Here is a 21137-nt window from a genome sequence, read left to right as displayed (position 1 = left end):
CTCACAGCAGCATCCGCTTATTGAGTAGAGTGATACATGCCAGTTTCATGTCAGTCTCTTAAAGACCCCGATGACACAAAAAAGTTGCTAGATTGGTCGCGAGTTGCTTTTTTATTTTTATTTATTTATTTATTTTTAAACATGTATACATAGGGTTTGAATACTCGCTAAATTGTGCAAAAAAGTTTTAAAGTTGGGAAGAGCTGGTTATCATGGCCAATTCCCCAAATCAGTTTTATTCCAGTCTATAAGGTTCTAAATTAATTTAGCACGCTTCAATCTACACTTAAGTATTGCAAATGTCTCAAATCTGTTACAAAGCACAAATTTACTTTTTTTAATCTTCACCATAAACAACAATGATTTATCGTGAAGTGGTTCTCAAAAGTGGAATTGTAAATTAGGAAAAATGACAAGTGAAAGTGTAATCGTATTCTAGCTAGGTATGTAACGATAAATGACAACTGCGGTAAAACGCCCAAAGGTTAGTATTACCAATTTTAAATTAGAATAATCGTGATTGAGAAATGCATTCTGATAAACTCACGGATTGACTAGTGCCAGCTTGCTAGCTTAAATGTTTGAAAACAAGAGTCAGTAAGTTCTTTCCCCATTAAGCAACGACACATCCCAATATAAACTTATATAAACACATTGCTTTCTGAGCATCTAAAATATTAAATTGGGAACATTGAATCTACAAGCTGCAGAGCGATCGTCCTATACTCGGAGGAATATAAGGCAGAGGTGTTTTTAAGGTGCGTTCATGGACCGCTGGACAAAGTAGGACGTCACAACACCCGCCAAAAATAATAAATAGATTTTATTTGTTACAAAATTTTAATTAAAGTATATCTGAAAGTACTACTATACAAACCAATGTTTAAAACAGTACAAGTTTAGCCATGAAAACAGATAAAACACTAGGATTTAAACACAAACACTAAAACATCAACCATAAGAAACATTAAACATGCAAAATAGTGGGTTTTCGAAAGGTTTGTATATTTTAATCATTAAAAAAAAATGGTCAAAGCATTTCAGTGTATGAATAAGTACTTTTTGATCATATTCAACAATACTTTGATAATTGTGATCATTTTGGACACGATAACCTTGAAGTACATTTTCATATCGTTATATCCCCAATTGCAATATTGATATTACGCAGTGTGACTCGTTCTTGCAAAATTTAAAAGGTAACACTCATCCTGAAAGAGCAAAAGCCAAATCTATTTGTGGCGGTCCAAATGTATAGCTCTTACGTTACGATTGCTTTGTGCTGGTTATATAAATTGCCGCCACTAGTTTATAAAGATAAATATTTATACCAAATGGCCTCCTGGATTGCTTTCTGAAAAAAAATCTGATTATTATTCTGAGCTCTTTCCTAAGACTGTCTATCGTTTTTCCACTGATGACTAATCATCTTACTGGCATTGTCTGTTTTAACCGTTTCGATAACAGATACTGGGTCACCAGGTCTCAGATGAGCATTTGCCAGATGTGACCCTAATTGGTGAAATGGGGGATGTCACTGAGCTGGGCAAGCTGGTGCAACTCGTATTGGGCTGCGCTGTCAGCTGTGAGAAGAAACAAGGTAAACACTGCAAAAAATCTTCTGGGGGAAAAAAAAAACAAGATTAGCTAGAGGTCCTATCACATGATTCCTGTTTGGTAACAGACCTTGTTTGATCATTGCAAGCCGACTGTCTGATTTAGGAACAATTGACAGATTATGCTTTGCAAAGAGGCTCAAAATAATCAGGTCACACTTTTTAAACATTACCTTAGATGCGATGCTTGGTTTCCTATCCGGATCGCATTTGTAGCTAATCTGTTCTTTTGGCTGCATTCATCAATCTCTGTTGTCTTTTCTTGAACACAGAGCAAATCCAGCAGATAATGACACTTGAGGAATCCGTCCAGCATGTCGTCATGACAGCCATTCAGGAGGTAAGTGAGCTTTGTGTCGATCCTGTCTCTGTTGATACTCTTTGGTTGATTAAAAAAAAATCCCTGATAATCTTTATATAGAAGTGAATGCTAGAAACTATTTTTTTTTAGTTTATGGTTTGTTCGTAAACGCATGCACATTGGCCAAAACCTTAGGCACACAGCTGAATGAGAGCCAATACAAGCTGTATCATAAATCCTTCTTTACAAAGATAGACATATTAATCAAATGCTGTTTATTACAGTGGTTGTAGTTTGTTTTAGAGCTACACTGCAGCGCAATGACTTCGTACCAAAATCTAATAACTATTTGTTGTATGTAGCTCTTGTATTGAATCTGTCAGATTTCAAATGACGTGTCATACAGTATGACAGTGCTTCTCAATTATTTTTTGTTAGGAAGAAAAAAACTTTTTGCACGTCCCCACTCACCGCAGCAACCTTTTAACACTATCATTTGTCTATAGAATTTTTATAAGTACTGCATAACAATGTATTTGTTTTATTCAACTATTGTTGAATACAAACAAAACATTATTATGATTAAATGTTTTTATAGACTTAACAACAAAGTGCATCAATTTGACTGAAAAAAGCCCAAAACATCTTTAAACTATAAACATATTTTGACCGTCTTGAACCACTTGATACTAAAAAATAAAATAAACTCAATAAATAATTATATATTCTAGTTTATCAGCAATATTCACTCAGTACCACAATATATAAAACACTTTGAAAAATGAATACCCAATTTGTGCTGATTTTTTCTTTTAAATCCAAATGAAAAGGTCAGGATTGATGGTTACAACGGGCAGGTTTTGTAATGCACAGCTTTTTCGAAGCGGGTTCGATGCATGATGCTCATAAAGCATGTTCCCCTGGCGTCACGCCCGACCCACTTTTTGAGAAGAACTGCTGTATGGTTCATTTTAAGATTTTGTGTCACTTTGCGGATTTGTATTCAGCTTTTATCAAGAGATCCCTCATCTGGACCAGGAAGCCCCGAGACCTACGGAGACTTTGACTACCAGGTGAGACACAGAACTAATTTCTCGCTGTTGTCCAGTTCTTCAACCACCATCCTCCCGCGACCTCACTTTTTATCCTTGTGTTTGCAGTCCAGGAAGTATTATTTTCTAAGTGAGGAGGCAGATGAGAAAGCGGACCTTAGTCAGCGCTGTCGTGATCTGGAACATCAGGTTAGTTTCTAAAATTGTGTTTTCCTAATCTTCCATTTGTCCGAAAGGGCCATCAACTGAGTATAGGGACATTTTTTTTGCTCATGTCACGATGACTGAACATCCACTTCAAGCTTTATGACAACCAAATTTGCAGCATGTAGTCGAGTGTGTGTGTCTGCAGTTGTTGTGTTCTGGGCCTTATTGACCAGTGTGCCTGTTTTTGTTTTCTTATCATTGTGTGTTGCTTCACCCACATTTTTCCAAGTTACATTTATTGTCAGCTGTTGCATAACATCAAGAAAAAGAACTGACACGTTGCCTTTGGATGAAGATGCAGCCAACTCTAATTGGCAGCGCTCACGACCCACCTGTTTGTTTACTTACATAGCCCACGCTTTGGGCATTAGTCACTTGTGTTGTTTGGAAAGCTATTTGCTGTTGGTGGTCCTGTGCTAAAGCATGCAATCTGTCCTTAAAGTGCAGTGTAGAGTTGTGCTGCTTTCACACAAGATGTCCAGCAGGTAAGTAGCCACGCTCCCTTTTTTTTAAAAAAAATATTGCATCACTGTCTTGTCTAACTGCCCCCTCTTGCTCGGCCTGACTTCAAACATACTGCTCACAATTCTCATGTGAAACTCCCCTTTCTTGGTCTAACTCATTTTTGTTCTAAATGTGTCAATATCAGTCACGCTCCATGCATATTCATTCACTTGTATCATGGAGACCTTGTTATCGAGCCTAAGGCTAAGGTTAACAGCTTCGCTATTGAGACCGTTCCAACCCCCTGGAAACATTTTATAGCAGCTGACAAAGTCTTGAGGAGTGAGCATGTAAAATGAAAACATAGCATGTGTTCACTGTCTGCTGTACACAATATGTTTTTTTTTCTCCATCATGTGCTTGTACAGTTCCGGTTATTTTCACAAGAACGCCCGTCTTATGCCTGCATTCTCAATAATGCTCACTTCCTTTCCAATGCATCTTCCAGCATTTGTGGTCGTGTCCAGCGTTTAAGTTCCTCTCTGTTTTCCCACCCAGTTGTCGGTGGCTCTGGAGGAAAAGTTGTCTCTACAGAACGAGACTCGTTCCTTGAAAGAGAAGCTGAGCAGCTGTGACTACTTGGACGCCTCAAACACTGCCATCACTGGCAAAAAGCTACTGCTGCTGCAGAGTCAGATGGAACAGCTCCAGGAGGAGAATTACAGGTAACAACGGTACAGAATCTGGGAATGTACTGCTGCACTTGTGATCATAATGTGCCTAAATTCACTTTGATTGGCTTTTATGTCTTTTAACTCTTTTAGTGTATCATAAAGAAAGACAAAACTTTTTTGCCTGAATTAAAAAAACAACAACCATGCTCTCTTTTTGGAATTTCACCGTTTTCTCTACTGTGTACTTATCCAGACTGGAGAACAGCCGAGATGACATATGTGTGCGTGCAGACATGCTTGAGCGCGAGGTTTCCGACCTGCAGCAACGTAATGAGTATCTGACCAGTTTGGCACAAGAAGCTCAATCCCTCAAAGACGAAATGGACATTCTCAGGTGAGACTGCTGTTGGCTCCTAAATATCAGTGTCAATAACTGGGAAGCTATGGAAGTAATATTGGAGCACAATGATTTACAAACGTGTATCTCAATCTGTGCGTGTGTGTACTGATTTGTGTGCCTGTATATTGATCCAAATGTGTTTAAAGTTGTATGTCTGTGCCTAATCAGAAAGAACCCTTGATAGGCTGTCTACTTTCACGTAGGCCTGGGCATATGGACGAAAAGTCTATCTCGATATATTTGTACTTAAACTCGATGTTCGATATACAAACCCCGTTTCCATATGAGTTGGGAAATTGTGTTAGGTGTAAATATAAACGGAATACAATGATTTGCAAATCCTTTTCAACCCATATTCAATTGAATGCACTACAAAGACAACATATTTGATGTTCAAACTCATAAACTTTTTTTTTTTTTGCAAATAATAATTAACTTAAAATTTCATGGCTGCATGACATGCCAAAGTAGTTGGGAAAGGGCATCTGTGTTTCATCACCTTTTCTTTTAAAAACACTCAAACATTTGGGAACTAAGGAGACACATTTTTGAAGCTTTTCAGGTGGAATTCTTTCCCATTCTTGTTTTATGTACGGATCAAGTTGTTCAACAGTCCGGGGTCTCCGTTGTGGTATTTTAGGCTTCAAAATCTGCCACACATTTTCAATGGGAGACAGGTCTGGATTACAGACAAGCCAGTGTAGTACCCGCACTCTTTACTATGAAGCCACGCTGTTGTAACAAGTGACTTGGCATTGTCTTGCTGAAATAAGCAAGGGCGTCCATGATAACGTTGCCTGGATGGCAACATATGTTGCTCCAAAACCTGTATGTACCTTTCGGCATTAATGGTGCCTTCACAGTGTAAGTTACCCATGCCTTGGGCACTAATACACCCCCATACTATATCACACATGCTGGCTTTACAACTCTGCACCTAGAACAGTCCTGATGGTTCTTTTCCTCTTTGGTCCAGAGGACACGACGTTCACCGTTTCCAAAAAGCAATTTGAAATGTAGTCTCGTCAGACCATAGAACACTTTTCCACTTTGCATCAGTCCATCTTAGCTGAGCTCGGGCCCAGCAAAGCCGGCGGCGTCGTTGATAAATGGCTTTGGCTTCGCATAGTAGTTTTAACTTGCACTTACAGATGTAGCGACAAACTGTAGTTACTGACAGTGGTTTTCTGAAGTGTTCCTGAGCCCATGTGGTGATATCCTTTACACGCGGATGTCGCTTTTTGATGCAGTACCGCCTGAGGTAACGAAGGTTCGTTATATCATCGCTTACGGGCAGTGATTTCTTCAGATTCTCTGAACCTTTTGATGGTATTATTGACTGTAGATGGTGAAATTCCTAAATTTCTTGCAATAGCCCGTTGAGAAATGTTTTTAAACTGTTCGACAATTTGCTCACGTATTTGTTCACAAAGTGGTCACCATTTCCCAATCCTTGTTTGTAAATGACTGAGCATTTCACGGGAGCTGGTTTTACACCCAATTATGGCACCCACCTGTTCCCAATTAGCCCGCACACCTGTGGGATGTTCCAAATAAGTGTTTGATGAGAATTCCTCAACTTCATCAGTATTTATTGCCACCTTTCCCAACTTTTTTGTCACGTGTTGCTGGCATCAAATTCTAAAGTTAATGATTATTTGCAAAAAAAAAAGTGTTCATCAGTCTGAACATCAAATATGTTGTCTTTGTAGCATATTCAACTGAATATGGGTTGAAAAGGATTTGCAAATCATTGTATTCCGTTTATATTTACATCTAACACAATTTCCCAACTCATATGGAAACGGGGTTTGTATATCTCAATACATTTTTGAGTGAGGTTCACTGAAATTGATTATGACATTTGTAATGTAAACAGTCAGTGGCACTTTTATGAACCCAGTTAGTCCAGATGGGTATTAACAGCACAGAAAATAAACTGTAAGCAACACAGAATTATATAACATAAATAAAATTGGAAAATATTATTTTTACGTAAAATAAATAACATAGCTCTGCAAATAGTACAAAATGTATCAAACTCAGATAAATACATTTGCAGGCACTTTTTAATTCCCAGTCGACAATGTAATGGACTTGTCAACACATGTACGGTTCTGGTCAGCGCCACGTAAGTGCCTGAACTTAACTGTGAGGCTATGATCTTCCTAACTTTAACGTACATTTTTGGCAACATTTCTCGTGCGAAATATGGCAACTGGAGAACAGTTTTGATTTGGGCTTGCATGGTAAACAACTCAAATGAATGTTTTATCCTGATGCATAAATTTTTTCAAATGTAGCCAAGTTTACACATTGTCAGTTTCCTGGATGTCGTCTACATCGCTAAAAGCGAAATCTAAGTAAGATAATCCCTCCGTTATCTCTCTCTAGTTTTTTTATTACACAAATCACCCGCTTGAATATTCCCCCTTTTCTTGTATGACTCGCTCATCGTCATTTGGGATGTCTGTTGTGATTTCCCTTCCTGGTTCGATGACCCGCTCTGTCGCGCCTCTGATTGGCCTAATCTCAACCAATCGTGACTCATCATAGTAAACAGCCAATTATAGATGTTCTTATACTCCAAGTATGTCTTGGAAGGGGAGGGGTTTAGTAGCCCATGGAGTGTTTAGAGGGAGTGGGAACCAGGGGAGAATCAAGGAACACAACTAATAAGCGGTGTTTGGTCTTTTTAACGTTAAATAAATGATATCGATATTACAATATTTTCTTAATTCATATCTTGTTTGAAAATATATCGATACATCTTACAAACTCGATATATCGCCCAGCCCTACTTCCGTGTGACTTTTGCCGTGTAAGGTTTGAAAGGGCGTATCCAGATTTGTGAGCATGTAACACGTGTGCACACGCATTCAGTAATACAATCTGCGTGTGCATATCTGAAGTGTGCCTAAATTTAGCCAACCACGGAAGACACCAAGCAATTTAAATTAATCGGAAACAATGTACAGCTGAGATGTGTGAAAGAGATGCCAAGACCCGCCTTACGTTGTTTCTGATTGGTTTAAATTGCGTAGTCTACTGTGGTTGGTTAAATGTAGGCACAGTGGATTGATGGCTTGGTCTCGGATTGGTTATTTCAATCAACCAATCAGTTACTCAAAACGACTGCAATCTGCGAAAACCAAAGTTTATTATTATGAAAACAAATCCTGAGTCGTGAATGGGGAATATAAGTGTGAGAAATGTCAAGTGTGGCGTGTCGCTAGAGAAAGGATTGAATTGTGTGACTGTCATGCTCAAAGCGACACTTGGCAGCTCTGAGCGTGGTCCATGTTGTTCACGCAGAATAACATGATCAGTAACCCTTATTACACCTTCAAATCACAGTACAGACAGATCGGAATTACCAATCCCAGACCAAGTCATTAATCTATTATAGGACACCACTTAACGTAAACTAATCAGGAAAAACGTAAGGAGAGTCTGGACGTCTCTCTTTCACACGCCTCAGCTGTACGTTGTTTGTGATTGGTTTCCCTTTCGGTAGACCTCAGATACGCACACGCAGATTGTATACACGCACACACTTCTTGATGCGCGCACACAGGTATTACACACTCAAATCTTACATGGAAGTGAATCTTACAGAAGTGTCGCCTAGCCACGAGTAAGTAGACAGCCTATCGAGCGTTCTTTCTCAGTAGGGACAGACGGAAAACTTAAAACATGCCTACGTGCATCCAAGGCACCCGTACGTACATCCAAGGCGAGCGTAGGTGGCTCCAAATACACACAGGGATTGATATACGGACACACAAATCGGTACACACGCATGTAATTGGACTACTGTTTTTTTTAAATTATTATTAGTCGCTCCGGAGTATACGTTGCACCGGCCGAAAATGCATAGTAAAGAAGGGAAAAAACATATATACGTCGCACTGGAGTATACAGTAAGTCACATTTTTAGGGGAAATTTATTTGATAAAATCCAACACCAAGAATAGACATTTGAAAGGCAATTTAAAATAAACAAAGAATAGTGAACAACAGGCTGAATAAGTGTACGTTATATGACGCATAAATAACCAACTGAGAACGTGCCTGGTATGTTAACGTAACATATTATGGTAAGAGTCATTGAAATAACTATAACATATAGAACATGCTATACGTTTACCAAACAATCTGTCACTCCTAATCGATAAATCCGATGAAATCTTCTTCCTCGACGTCGCTTCTAAACAACTCTGCCAACTCCGAAGGTATGTGCCGCTTCCTCTTGTCGTATTCTCCTGCATATTTCACTATGTCCAGCTTGTAATCTGCAGTACATGATTTCCTTTTCGGTCCAATTTTTGTTCAGTCCTTCTTAGTTTTTATAAGTTACCGTCAACGATGAAATGATCCATTTTAATAGCTACGGCAGTAGCATATTGCAGTTAGCATTCCATGACCCACAATGCACTTCTGCCATGACCCTCCCCTGCCGAATTCTTATTGGTTAACGTGTATGTGACGATTGCTGCTGTGTGTGTGACAATTGCTGACATTTTCTTCGTCTCTACCGCGAATGAGATACATATAATTTTTTATATTTTACGGTAATGTGTTAATAATTTCCTATATAAGTCGCTCCGGAGTATACTGTATGTCGCCCCCCCGGCAAAACTATGAAAAAAAACTGCGACTTATAGTTCGAAAAATACGGTACGTGGCACAGATTGAGATACATGTTTGCAAATAATTTTGCTACAATAATATTCGATGGGAGGTCTTTTAAGAGCTACAAAAGTATTTCATATCTAAATGAATGTGTGTCCTTTTTATGTGTGACCTTCTTTCTAGTACAACTTTAAAATATTCTATTTACCAAATAACGTGAGTCAAACCAGCCAGTCGCTTGACGTCTGTGGTGACGCATCAAAACACAATTATACGTGGGAACGCATCTGAAGGCTTTAAGCTGCAGTTCATCCATTATCATCTTCCACTCACAGAAACAACTCCCACACTACCCACACGCAGACGTCCATTCACCTCCTCACGCCGACATCTGTGTTGATAAAAGACATTTCATACATTGAAGCTAGTTTGCGTCAGAGTAGAATGGGGAACCAATCTGGGACATTCACACTTCATAACTTAGTGCAGCACATATCCATAGCTTCTTTTATCCGGCCTTGCGCCTCCCCTCCTCCCCCTCAGGCACTCATCCGACCGGGTGAACCAGCTCGAAACTCTGGTGGAGACGTACAAACGGAAGCTGGAAGATTTGGGTGACCTGCGCAGGCAGGTGCGCCTCCTGGAGGAGCGCAACACAGTGTATATGCAGCGCACCTGCGAACTGGAGGAGGAGCTGCGCAGAGCTAATGCTGTCCGCACTCAGCTCGACACCTTCAAGAGACAGGCAAGCTGTGGGCCGTGAAGAATCCTACTTTTACTGTGTAGACATCAAAATGCAATTGAACACAGTTTGGGCTGTGTGTGCGGTCATTGTTACTAATTGTCTTACCATCACAGCCTGTAGTAACTATACCCTCTGACTTACAGGCACATGAGCTTCACACAAAGCACCAGTTAGAGGCCGTAAAAGCTGAGAAGTGGCAGTTTGAGTACAGGAATCTTAATGACAAGTATGATGCACTCCTGAAAGAGAAAGAAGTGAGTGATGATCACTATTCAGTTCTGGTGGATAACGCAAGGTAGTAGTGTATGTCCTCCCCGTGAGTTCCCTCTGGGTACTCCGGCTTCCTCCCACTTCTAAAGACATGCACCTGGGGATAGGTTGATTGGCAACACTAAATTGGCCCTACTGTGTGAATGTGAGTGTGAATGTTGTCTGTGTTGGCCCTGCGATGAGGATGCGACTTGTCCATGGTGTACCCCGCCTTCCGCCCAATTGTAGCTGAGATAGGCACCAGCGCCCCCCATAACCCCAAAGGGAATAAGCGGTAGAAAATGGATGGATGGATAGTTAATACACACTGAACAATGTTTGCTGTATGATATGTGGTGGTTCTTAAGATTCCTGTGAATGGGTTATGGTTCTCCGATAGCAATATTTTGATACCGGTACCTTGATGTATTTCAGTATTTTGACATTTTTCAAAATTACGGGTACCACGAAAAAAATGTACTTAGCTTAATTTTAGTAATAAAAATACGATACATTAAACATATGGTTCTTATTGGACTCAAAGAACATTTTTTTAATATTATAACAAACAATAAAATGCATTAAATACACACTTTTCTGGACGCACTCAAATAATAATTTTATATATTACATGTAGTCTGCCATAATCTAGGATTAGATTAAAATAGAATAGTTTATTGATATTTTTTTATGATTGTTATTGCCACTCTTGGTCTATGCAAAATACAATCTTTAGTAATAACTAAAATCAATACTCTTGTTAAAAGTACACAGATGTAGATATTTAGCAGATAAAACACAGATTGTAGCAATTTGTTACAAAATTCAGTCATTTCACTTGCATTGGTTTAGGCTACGTGGGCAGTTTGGACTTCGTTAATATTTGGCATTAAGCCAAGCAGCTGCATGCATGTCTCGATTTCTGTATGTGCAGAAAATGATAGCTAATTAACTACATTACCTTCAAACTTATTGTGCAGGTATAGATTCTTTAAATCTTTACCAAATTTGGGGCACAGGTGGTCTTGCCCCCTTTGGCAAGGCATGTTTTAAAGCACTGCTTGCAGCGTATTGAAGGCCAAATACCTTTTTATTTTGCATTTCACGCACCTTCTTCATCTACCAATAGAATTGCCTTTGTTTGCCAGTTTTCCTCTCCTTGTTTCTATTTGTGCGCTGTGTGAGTGTGTGCACGCTGACACACTCAACATGCTCCTCGGCTCAGCAACGCCACCACCGCACAACAGCATGCGGATAAAAAAAACAGCTGTATTTTTCAAAGTCCGGATAGTACCATTTTTTTATTCATTGGTACTGCAGTATACATACGGTACAACCCTAGAATGTACATCTGTGATGTTAATACTACCCTAATTTAAAATGTTAATTTATGGTACACATCAGGTGAAGTCTTCGGTTTGATATTGTGAATTTAGGACTTGTTTTCAAGTCACGTTCTATCGTTTTTGATACATATTAATCCAAAATTCACATTTTCGTTTAAAAAATAAATAAATAAATAAATCTACATGAGCGGCTTTTGCTTTTGTGATGCCCATATAACATACTTGCTTTGTAAACAAGCGCACATTTAAGTAGTAATGCCTGGAATTAAAGCGGGACCTATGACTATTTGAATACACACTTCCTTGTTGAGATTATTTGTAATATGTCAGTATGGATATACTTTGTAAATTTTGTACTACAGACGGTCACATTTATAACCCATTTTTTGAGTCTGTCGGTCTGTGGAGCCGTTCCCAGATTGCAAATGAAACCACGCCCCACCCTCTTCCAAAAGCATCATCATTTTTCTTTTGAAAAGGTAAACTTTCTAAAATATATGTCACCGCTTTTTTCTTGAGGATATACTTCGTAAACATGATACAAATTTACCCGGTCAAAACATTAGATATACCTGCAAATTCTCTTATCAATTCTGACCTGCATAAAAACACGACTGCTTTTAGCAACATTAAAATCGCATGCCAAGATTGGATAAAAATGAAACTATAGTCTACTTTTTTTCAGTTCCCTGAAAACCTAGATCTGGGGAGCGCCTCCCCTTCTGGCTCAGCTCTTTACAAAGTGTCCAAATAAGTACATCCACCTCGCTACGACATACCCAGGCTGCAAAACCCTGCAAACATGGGCATCCATACCGCAGGCGTGGACATTGCTTACCATTAATATCCAACATCTTAACGATAATTATAAGTCAGAAAAGATGAAACGCATCATAGGTCCCCCTCTAACTCAAAAAAAAGTTGCACTGATGAGCTCATATTAACATATGATCGTTGCGTCCACACGGAAAATAATATATTGCCTTATGCTTTGTTCTCCAGCGTCTGATGTCCGAAAGAGAGACACTCCGGGAGACAAATGATGAGCTGAGATGTGCTCAAGTCCAACAGAGCTGTCTCAGTGGAGGAGGTGAGTTATAAAAACTGAAAATACGGAATTGAAAAACTGCATCTCTAAAAACAAATGACTAAATCACAACACCGAGTCATGGCGTGGTCAGTAACTGAGGTTTACTTGCATGTAAAACCTTGGAGTAGACTTTGCGCGATTGAGATTTTAATGATTCGATCGAGATTGAATCAGAAATTGCATTACTTTAAATTGTTTGTATTAAACTTTTCATAATGGAAACACAATAATACCAAATCTGTGGCTTTGCCCCTATGAAAATGGATGGTCAGATGTTTCCAAAACTACTGTTTTCTTCTATCTGGGGTTAATTTGGCAGTGACCATTCTGACGGTTGGTGCAAGCTCGTACTGCAACTATTGATTAGTCGACTAATCGGATTATGAAGCATGCAACTTACTTTTCAGTGGTTTTATTGTACCCTTGGGGTGCCGTGGCGCTGTTGGGAGAGTGGCCGTGCCAGCATCTTGAGGGATCCTGGTTCGATCCCCACCTTCTACCAACCTTGTCACGTCCGTTGTGTCCTTGAGCAAGTCACTTCACCATTGCTCCTGATGGGTCGTGGTTAGGGCCTTGCATGGCACCTCCCGCCATCAGTGTGTGTGTGAATTTTTAAATAGTGTCAAAGCGCTTTGAGTACCTTGAAGGTAAAAAAGTGCTATACAAGTACTGTATAACTAATTTACCATTTACCCTTCGGCTTTTAAATTTAGCTTGAGATATGTTTAGGCATGTGCTAACAAACAAAAAAATTAAGTATTTTTCTGCTGATTAGGGTACTACAAAAATAAAATTCAAACCTTTTTCCATTTAAAAGCAAGGACAGGCAAATGTATAATAAAAGCAAAGGACAATGTTTTATGTCAACAAATAACTGAAAAAAGCAGCAATAAAAACAAACATAACATCCAGCTTCTTCAAAAAAGTAATGTTTTGATGATGATGTGCTTAGAAAGCGGCACACAGGTTTTTAGACCAAGTTTGAAAAAAGTGATCGGTTGAAGCTATTTTTACTCTTTTTGTTAGCGAGCCAGTTATCTACACAGGAGAGTCAAAGATTGCATCATTCACATGTCTGACATGCCTCCACTTTAAATATTCCCGCATCCCAAACGTACTGCTATGAAAAGTAAGTAATTTGGACAAGTTGTTTGAGTCTTTGTCGTGTTTTAGGATTAGGCCTGGACCAAAATTCGATAAATTAACATGATAACTTTTGATACCTTTTTGTCTCCGCTTTCGAAAAGGATTGAAGAGGGCTCAGCACCTGAGTTCCCTTTATTCAATAGCAGGAATAATTTAACCGAGTGAATTCTCTTGTCTCAATCCACAATCTTTGGCCCCATTTAGACAGCACTTTTTTTTGCCCTCAAATGACACATATCTTGATTTTTTATTTTTTTTTGCCAGTCAAAGCGCTCCAAAGTACTTCCAATCTGATCTTTTGGCATCAGATTGAGGCCACATTAGGAGGTAGTCCCGAATCTGATTTGGAACCTGATCTTTGCAAATATGACTTTATTTAAAACGCATTGCGACCCAAATGTGACTTTTCAGTCAGCTATGAGCGAGCTGGGTCACTCGTGTGCGCCGGGAAAGACGCAGTAGTGCGTAAAAGTGTTCCTGTGTAGTATTTCTTCGGCAATGGTCATGTGGTGACATCAATGATGGTATTTTGAGAGGTAATCATTGGTCACAGGACATCACTGAAGGCCTAGGTGGGACTCGAGCGGCCTGCCACTGGATTATATTAATGCTTAATTTGGTAAAAATATAATTATATCGTTAGAACAATAAATTGTTTAGCAAAATGGGTTACCAAGCCTTTTTAGGGTGAAGTGCTCTACTACTTTTGGTGTATTCATGTTGTTGCAGCGACCACAGCCATTTTTCTATTCCTGTAGCTTGCCGTCACTGACTCGCAGGTTTTTTTCCCAACTGGGAAAACACAAGCATTGACATCACCGACAAATGAACTGGTCAGCGACAAATGTTATTGATTTTTTAATTGTTGCAACCCTAATGGAGGCACCTTTTGGCCTGACTTCTTCATCTGATGTGTGATTGATGGAAAACAAAGTGTGTGGTGCACATTTAGAGGACAGTCTGACTTGTGCATTGTAAATTATACCCTAAAGTGACTTGTTACAACAGTTAAGGCAATAAATCTTCTAAATCTATATCCACACAAACAGTCTTTAAAATCAGCACTCACACAGAGTCCTGGAGACAACGTTTTGTCTATATGGCCTGGCCGGTGTTCGATTCAAAGTCACACGCCTACATCGTCCACTGCTTGAAATCAAGTATGCACCTGTTAGTCTATAACTTTGACTCGTATTGTTAGATAAGGTTTACTGTAGCTGCAGGACATGAGATAATATCGCATATTTCAATTTTGGGGCAGATGACTTTAAAAAATTTAGTTACTTTCAATAAAATAATTCGTAATGATATTACTCATAATTGGTTTTACTCATAATTAGTTACCAGGGAAAGTAAATAGCGTATGACTTTTTGGAAACATTTTCAAATTCTTGGTGTGCTCCATTGAGAGATGTTTCATGAGATTAGAGTTACTCCCGAGCATGTTTGCTCTAGAACATTGGTATCAGTCATTTTAGTTTAGGGGCCACATGGAGGAAAATCTATTCACACGCAGGCCGGACTGATAAAATCATGTCATAATAATTTGAAAATAAAGACAACCTCAAAATATTTTTATTTTTGTTTTACTTTGGCCAAAAGTTGAACACATTCTGAAAATGTACATATTACTAATAATCCTCCTGGCAATAAACTTTAAGTTAGTTGAAAACTCTGAGGAAATAATCATTGCAGTTTCAAAAACACCATAAATAATAACACACTCAGCTTAGACTTTGTCTCAGGGTTTTTACAAAGCCAGTAAACTTTAAGTATTCTCATGTTGGCAGTTCACCATTAAAGACGTGTTTGGAAAAGCAACCGAGCGTTTCCTCAAACGGCCGGATTGGTGAAAACTGGCCAACAAATAATGTATCATCATTCAGATAATACAATATTACACCATGGCCAGTATCAAGGTAACATACATACAGACTTAACCAATGTGAACATGCTACATTTAAGCATCAAATAAAATGGAACAAACAACAATTTTACAATGGAGTTTCAGTGTGAACATCTTGCCGTTAACCAACTCTTAACTTCAAAGATGATGGTTATGTTAACTTAAGTCTTTCCATCTTACTGTTTTCTTTATTAGTCTGCTGCTGCTGATTGCTTGCACCAGTGCTGGTTTGAGTAGCAGTAGCCAATCCAGAGGGCACTTGAAGTCCGCTGACATGTCATCTTAAACAGTGTCATGTGTGACGTGGGTTGCACTTGCATTGCTATTGCGACATCCAGCTTACACATTTAGAACAGCAGTTTATTTCATTCAAAAATTGCAGCTCATTTTTAAATTTGGCGAACTCAAAGATTAAGGCCCGCAGGCCATACGTTTGACACCACTACTCTAGAACATGGTGTGCATATCCCATGTTTGTTCTTGCTTGTACATCAATTGTACAAGCAGTACTTGTATTTCCATCCTGGGAACGCCCGTTTTGACTCGCTTGTGTCCTTGAATGCACCTTGCGTTAGTGATTGGTGGAGGAAGTGTTGCATGGGAGAAGCAGTACTTGTATTTCCATCCTGGGAACGCCCGTTTTGACGCGCTTGTGTCCTTGAATGCACCTTGCGTTAGGTCGCTTGTGGCCTTGAATGCACCTTGCGTTAGAGTGATTGGTGGAGGAAGTGTTGCAGGGGAGTGGCGAGGACGGATATATATATATATATATATATATGTGTTGGAACTATGGATATAATGATAACCGCTCTAAAACTCCTGGCTATTAGTATTGCCGTTTTTAAATGACAAAACTGAGATTAATAACTGCACTTTGGTAAAATTACAGACTCAAACTAGCAAGCTTAAATGTTAACATGAATGCAAGACACAATAATGTCTTTTCACAATAACAAACAATTTACCACAAGCTAAACCTGTAAAAACACAACTAAGCAACTAAGATATGACGTTGTGATCAATCTGTACCCGAAACACATAACACGTAGGGTTTTCTTGGTTTAGTTTTTTTAACAACTTTATTAAAGAAAAAGAGTTACACAACAGAAAGTAAATTCGCCTGACATGAATCAAAGTGAACACTCAATTTGCCTTTCTCAATTACAAAAAACATTCTAAAACTTTTACAAATTAAAATTGGAGAAAAAAAGATTCAAACACTAAAATAATGTCTTAAAAATCCACAACAATATTGGATGTTTCTTCTGCCAAGAAAATATATTGTGTTTCAATTTATCATAGTTTATTTTACATCCTTTGGAAGCAAGCACTGCTCTCAGATGAATGGATTTCAAAAAGAGTGTCGCTGTCGATAACTATGAGGGTTTTATTTCTAACACTGTCGACATGTCACTCATATTTTGCATGACACCAGCCAGATAAATCAGTTACCGTCCATGCAAACTCTGTCACCATGGTTAGTGTTTCAAAAGCTCAGTTTTTAAGGACACAAACCTTTTGTTTGCGTGCACCAAAGAACATAATAGCATTATTTTAGTTGTCCTCATTCTTCAAAGTTCCACTCCCTTGCATTGTTTTATCCATTTTTTTATTCTTAATCGTGGAACCCGCGTTCCAACGACTCGTTTATGACGTCCTTAATCATATTGGATTCAATCAGTTGCATATTTTAAATTATTTGCCGATGTTATGACAGTGTAAAGTCTGGTTGCAGAGAGCCATATGCTGCCAGTATTTTTTTATTAAATACAGAGATGAGGCTTTTTTTTTTGTTGTTGTACATTTACAGACGTTCCCGCTCAACCTTAATCTCTCCACAGGAGGTTTGTGTGGCAATGAGGCGGAGGCAGGAAACCTTGCTGCAGAGATCATGCCTGCTGAGCTCAAGTACGTATTAATAATTGTGTATATAAGCTTTGGGCACCAGGGTTTATTGTATACCAGTCCTTCAATAAATCCTACTTGCTCCTATTATTATTATTTTAGCATAACTGATGAGATTGTCCCTTATCCTACCACAAACATGCACTGATGGTAATATCAGTGCCCTATATATTTTTTTATGATTGGGACAGTATTTACAACTCCTAACTCTTCAATTTAGGCTTTTGAATGCAAATGTTGGGCTAATCCAGTGCTTTTCAATTGTTTTTGTCAGGCTCCCCCCCCTCTTGGACATAAATTGAAATATATTATTGAGAACATGATACTTGTTTCTTTATTGGTACAAACCACATGCCACCTTGTGTAGTGTTTACTCATGTTTTCCCTGACACATTATCATGCCTGTCCCACTATATAAGAAGTACGGCTCTAATGATTATGAAACTCTTAAAGCAGGTGTGACCAAAGTGGGGCCTGTGGCCCAAGTTGGCCCATCGAGTTGTTTTTTTTAGCCCGCTGAAGGGCGTGAACTTTATTATTTACATTTAGGTTATTTGTTTCACGCTCAAAATTAGGGGTGTCCCGATCCAATATTGATATCGGATATCTATGCAATATCAGCAAATATCCAAGTATCTGATGCGATCGGCTCGTATATAGAATGTCCGATATAAGCTCCTATACAAGCAGTCGTTCAGCACGTTTACTTGTGCAAAGCTGGATAGACAGTGAACATCTAAATGTCCTCTGATCAATACACACGGTTGGTTGTTTCTCATATTTAAGTTACCGTATTTACCGACTATAAGGTGCACTTAAAATCCTTTTTTTTTCCTCAAAACTTAACAGTGCGCCTCATAACCCGGTGCGCATAATGTACGGAATGTTTGGTTGAGCTTAGTTAAGTTATTTGATTTGGTACATTGTGTAATAAGTGTGACCATTAAACATAAGAGATAAGTGTTAGGCAGCCCTATGATTGCAATATGTCTCAAGTAAACAACACCAATATTTTAATCGTTCCATTGAAAATATAGAACATTACACACGGCACTCAAAAATATATCAAAATGTTTTGCTACCACTTTGGTAAGCTATGAAGCCGGACCGCTTGAATAATTGGCGGCGCATCAAACATACGAGTATTATCATAGTGTGTGTATAACGTAAGACATATTATCTGGCGTTTTGTTTCGCAATATTACACAATAGCAACTTTTGTTACCTTCTGGTACCTGCTGATCTGCATTTGCGATCTTTAGAAGTCCTGAAAAATTGTCACGAGTCAATAAGCTCCTTCTTTTTCCTCTTATCTTCTTGTTATGGGACATTCATCCTCCGCTGTTGCCATTTGTAATATAAAGTAGTGTAAAGTTCTTACTTATACCTGTCAGTAAACTCGCCATGAAAGCACTAAAACATACCGGTGTAGTGAGTTTACATTATTCACCCAAGGAACTTTAGTTATTAGAGTTCCAGTCGGACGGTTTTTCATGGGACACATTTCTTGTTTTGTTTCCTGATTAGGAGATGCTGCTCCGTTATTGATTTAAATAAAGTCTGAATGTCATTGAAACCGTTAGCTCCATCTTTTGACACTTCTTACACTCCCGTCCTTGCACGCTACACCGCTACAACAAAAATGACGGAGAGAAGACACTGTTGAATGTGAGCCACGTAAATAAGACCGCCCACAAAACAGCGCATCCGGAAGCGACTGTCAGAAAGTGGCTTGAAGATGATCTGTAAAACAATCTATGCAACATTTTGACCATAGAACCACCATTACATGTTATGTAGACTACAAAAAAGTGTTGTCAAAGTAAGAAAAAAAAAAATAATAGGACTCCTTTAATGCACCTTTTGCATGAAAAAAAATCACAAATAGACCATTTGTCAGCGGAGCGCCTTTTAATCCGATGTGCTCTTTGGTCCGGAAAATACGGTAAGTCATTTACAAAAGGTAAACATGGTTACGGCAAGCGAGCAGCTACACAACAGCTTAGCACACAAACGTAAAAAGTGTCCTCAGTTGACCAATATTGCAGTCTAAGACAGCACATTTGTTGATATAAACAAGTATCAAATAATTATAGTTGCATATTACTTACATAGACAGAAGCGTATTTGAAAGTATCCAGTAACAAATGTGTCCGCATCATTCAACACACTGTGTCCTGAGCTTAGTTTAATTAATTATTTTGACCACAGCGTAAGTCCATTCAACCTTTTTAATAATAAATAGGTTTGTGTTCTTGAGACCTTTGTTCTCTGTTTAACACATTTCACTTGATAGCACATTTTATACCATTCCACTCTACCAAATCATTCCTGCTGATACTATTTTGGATCAAAATCGGCACTCAAGGCTCCAATATCGGTTGCAAAAAAATTGTATTGAGACAATCGATGTCTTTGGCCCACTGCCCTTTGGTACATTTCCGAGAAAAAACGTTTGGGCACCCCTGCTCTAAAAGATATCTGGATCTCAACAACCAATAGAGGAGCCACACTTGTCATTTACACTCATGTGAAAAAATAAAACCCTGCCCACCGCAGAACACACTTTTTACAACATGATAAAGCAGTGTAATGTTAGCTGCACACAGAACCTCTTTGGAACAAAGAATGCTCCTTCATCTTCGTGGCAGCTGTGTCATGGAAATTTCTGCGCAAATACAAAGAATTGAATGTAACACCTTTTAATAACTCAAGAACAGGATCGAAGTCCGTGTACTCCATAGATTAGTGATCAGCAATTATTTTCTATCACACCCCCGTTGGGAGACAAAAATATTCACACATTCCCTAAATTGAAATCCTAACATCTGTGTTGGCCCTGCGATGAGGTGGCGACTTGTCCAGGGTGTACCCCGCCTTCCGCCCGATTGTAGCTGAGATAGGCGCCAGCGCCCCCCGCGACCCCGAAAGGGAATAAGCGGTAGAAAATGGATGGATGGATGGATGGATAACAATATTTATTTATATCCTCATTACCAAAAACCGAAAGGTTATGTATGTGTACTTGGTCATATTTCCAGGTTGAGCCTTTTGATGAATTCAAGCAGTGCTGCCACCTAGTTGGAGGCGTGTGTATAGTTCAAGAATAAAAAAGGACAATAATACTGAAAGTCCCTTGCCTCTCACTGACACCCCATTGTTTCAGAAGCACTGGTATAATTGATACACCATTAGGGATGTCGTGGTATGAACATTTCTTATCACGATTATTGTAACCAAATTATCACGCTTATCATTATTATCACAGTATTTTTTCAAACTGTTCAAAAAGTACCTATACTGAAATCTTTTAACCAAGTTTTATTGGAAAAAACACAAACAACACATTGAAAATGACTTCCTTTGAAGAAGAAACATTAATGTACTTGTACCTAAAAGTAAAAAATTAATGTGCATATGA

At 38.8% G+C, this 21137-nt stretch overlaps 1 protein-coding gene across 1 annotated transcript in view; it reads left to right on the top strand.

Annotated features, from left to right (window-relative positions):
* LOC133541761 (protein Hook homolog 2-like) overlaps nt 1–21137 on the top strand; it is a 48604-nt gene that overhangs the window by 10750 nt on the left and 16717 nt on the right. The window contains exons 5-14 of the mRNA XM_061885334.1: nt 1468–1600; nt 1889–1956; nt 2925–2990; nt 3078–3158; nt 4179–4345; nt 4548–4688; nt 9873–10074; nt 10218–10328; nt 12672–12759; nt 17653–17719. Of these exons, the coding sequence (XP_061741318.1) occupies nt 1468–1600; nt 1889–1956; nt 2925–2990; nt 3078–3158; nt 4179–4345; nt 4548–4688; nt 9873–10074; nt 10218–10328; nt 12672–12759; nt 17653–17719 (1124 nt within the window). The remainder of the gene's footprint in view (nt 1–1467; nt 1601–1888; nt 1957–2924; nt 2991–3077; nt 3159–4178; nt 4346–4547; nt 4689–9872; nt 10075–10217; nt 10329–12671; nt 12760–17652; nt 17720–21137) is intronic.

This window comes from Nerophis ophidion, linkage group LG23, assembly GCF_033978795.1.
Source record: "Nerophis ophidion isolate RoL-2023_Sa linkage group LG23, RoL_Noph_v1.0, whole genome shotgun sequence".
Classification (NCBI taxonomy): domain Eukaryota; kingdom Metazoa; phylum Chordata; class Actinopteri; order Syngnathiformes; family Syngnathidae; genus Nerophis; species Nerophis ophidion.
The sequence above is the reverse complement of the archived record's forward strand: the minus strand, read 5'-3'. Positions and strand labels throughout refer to the sequence as shown.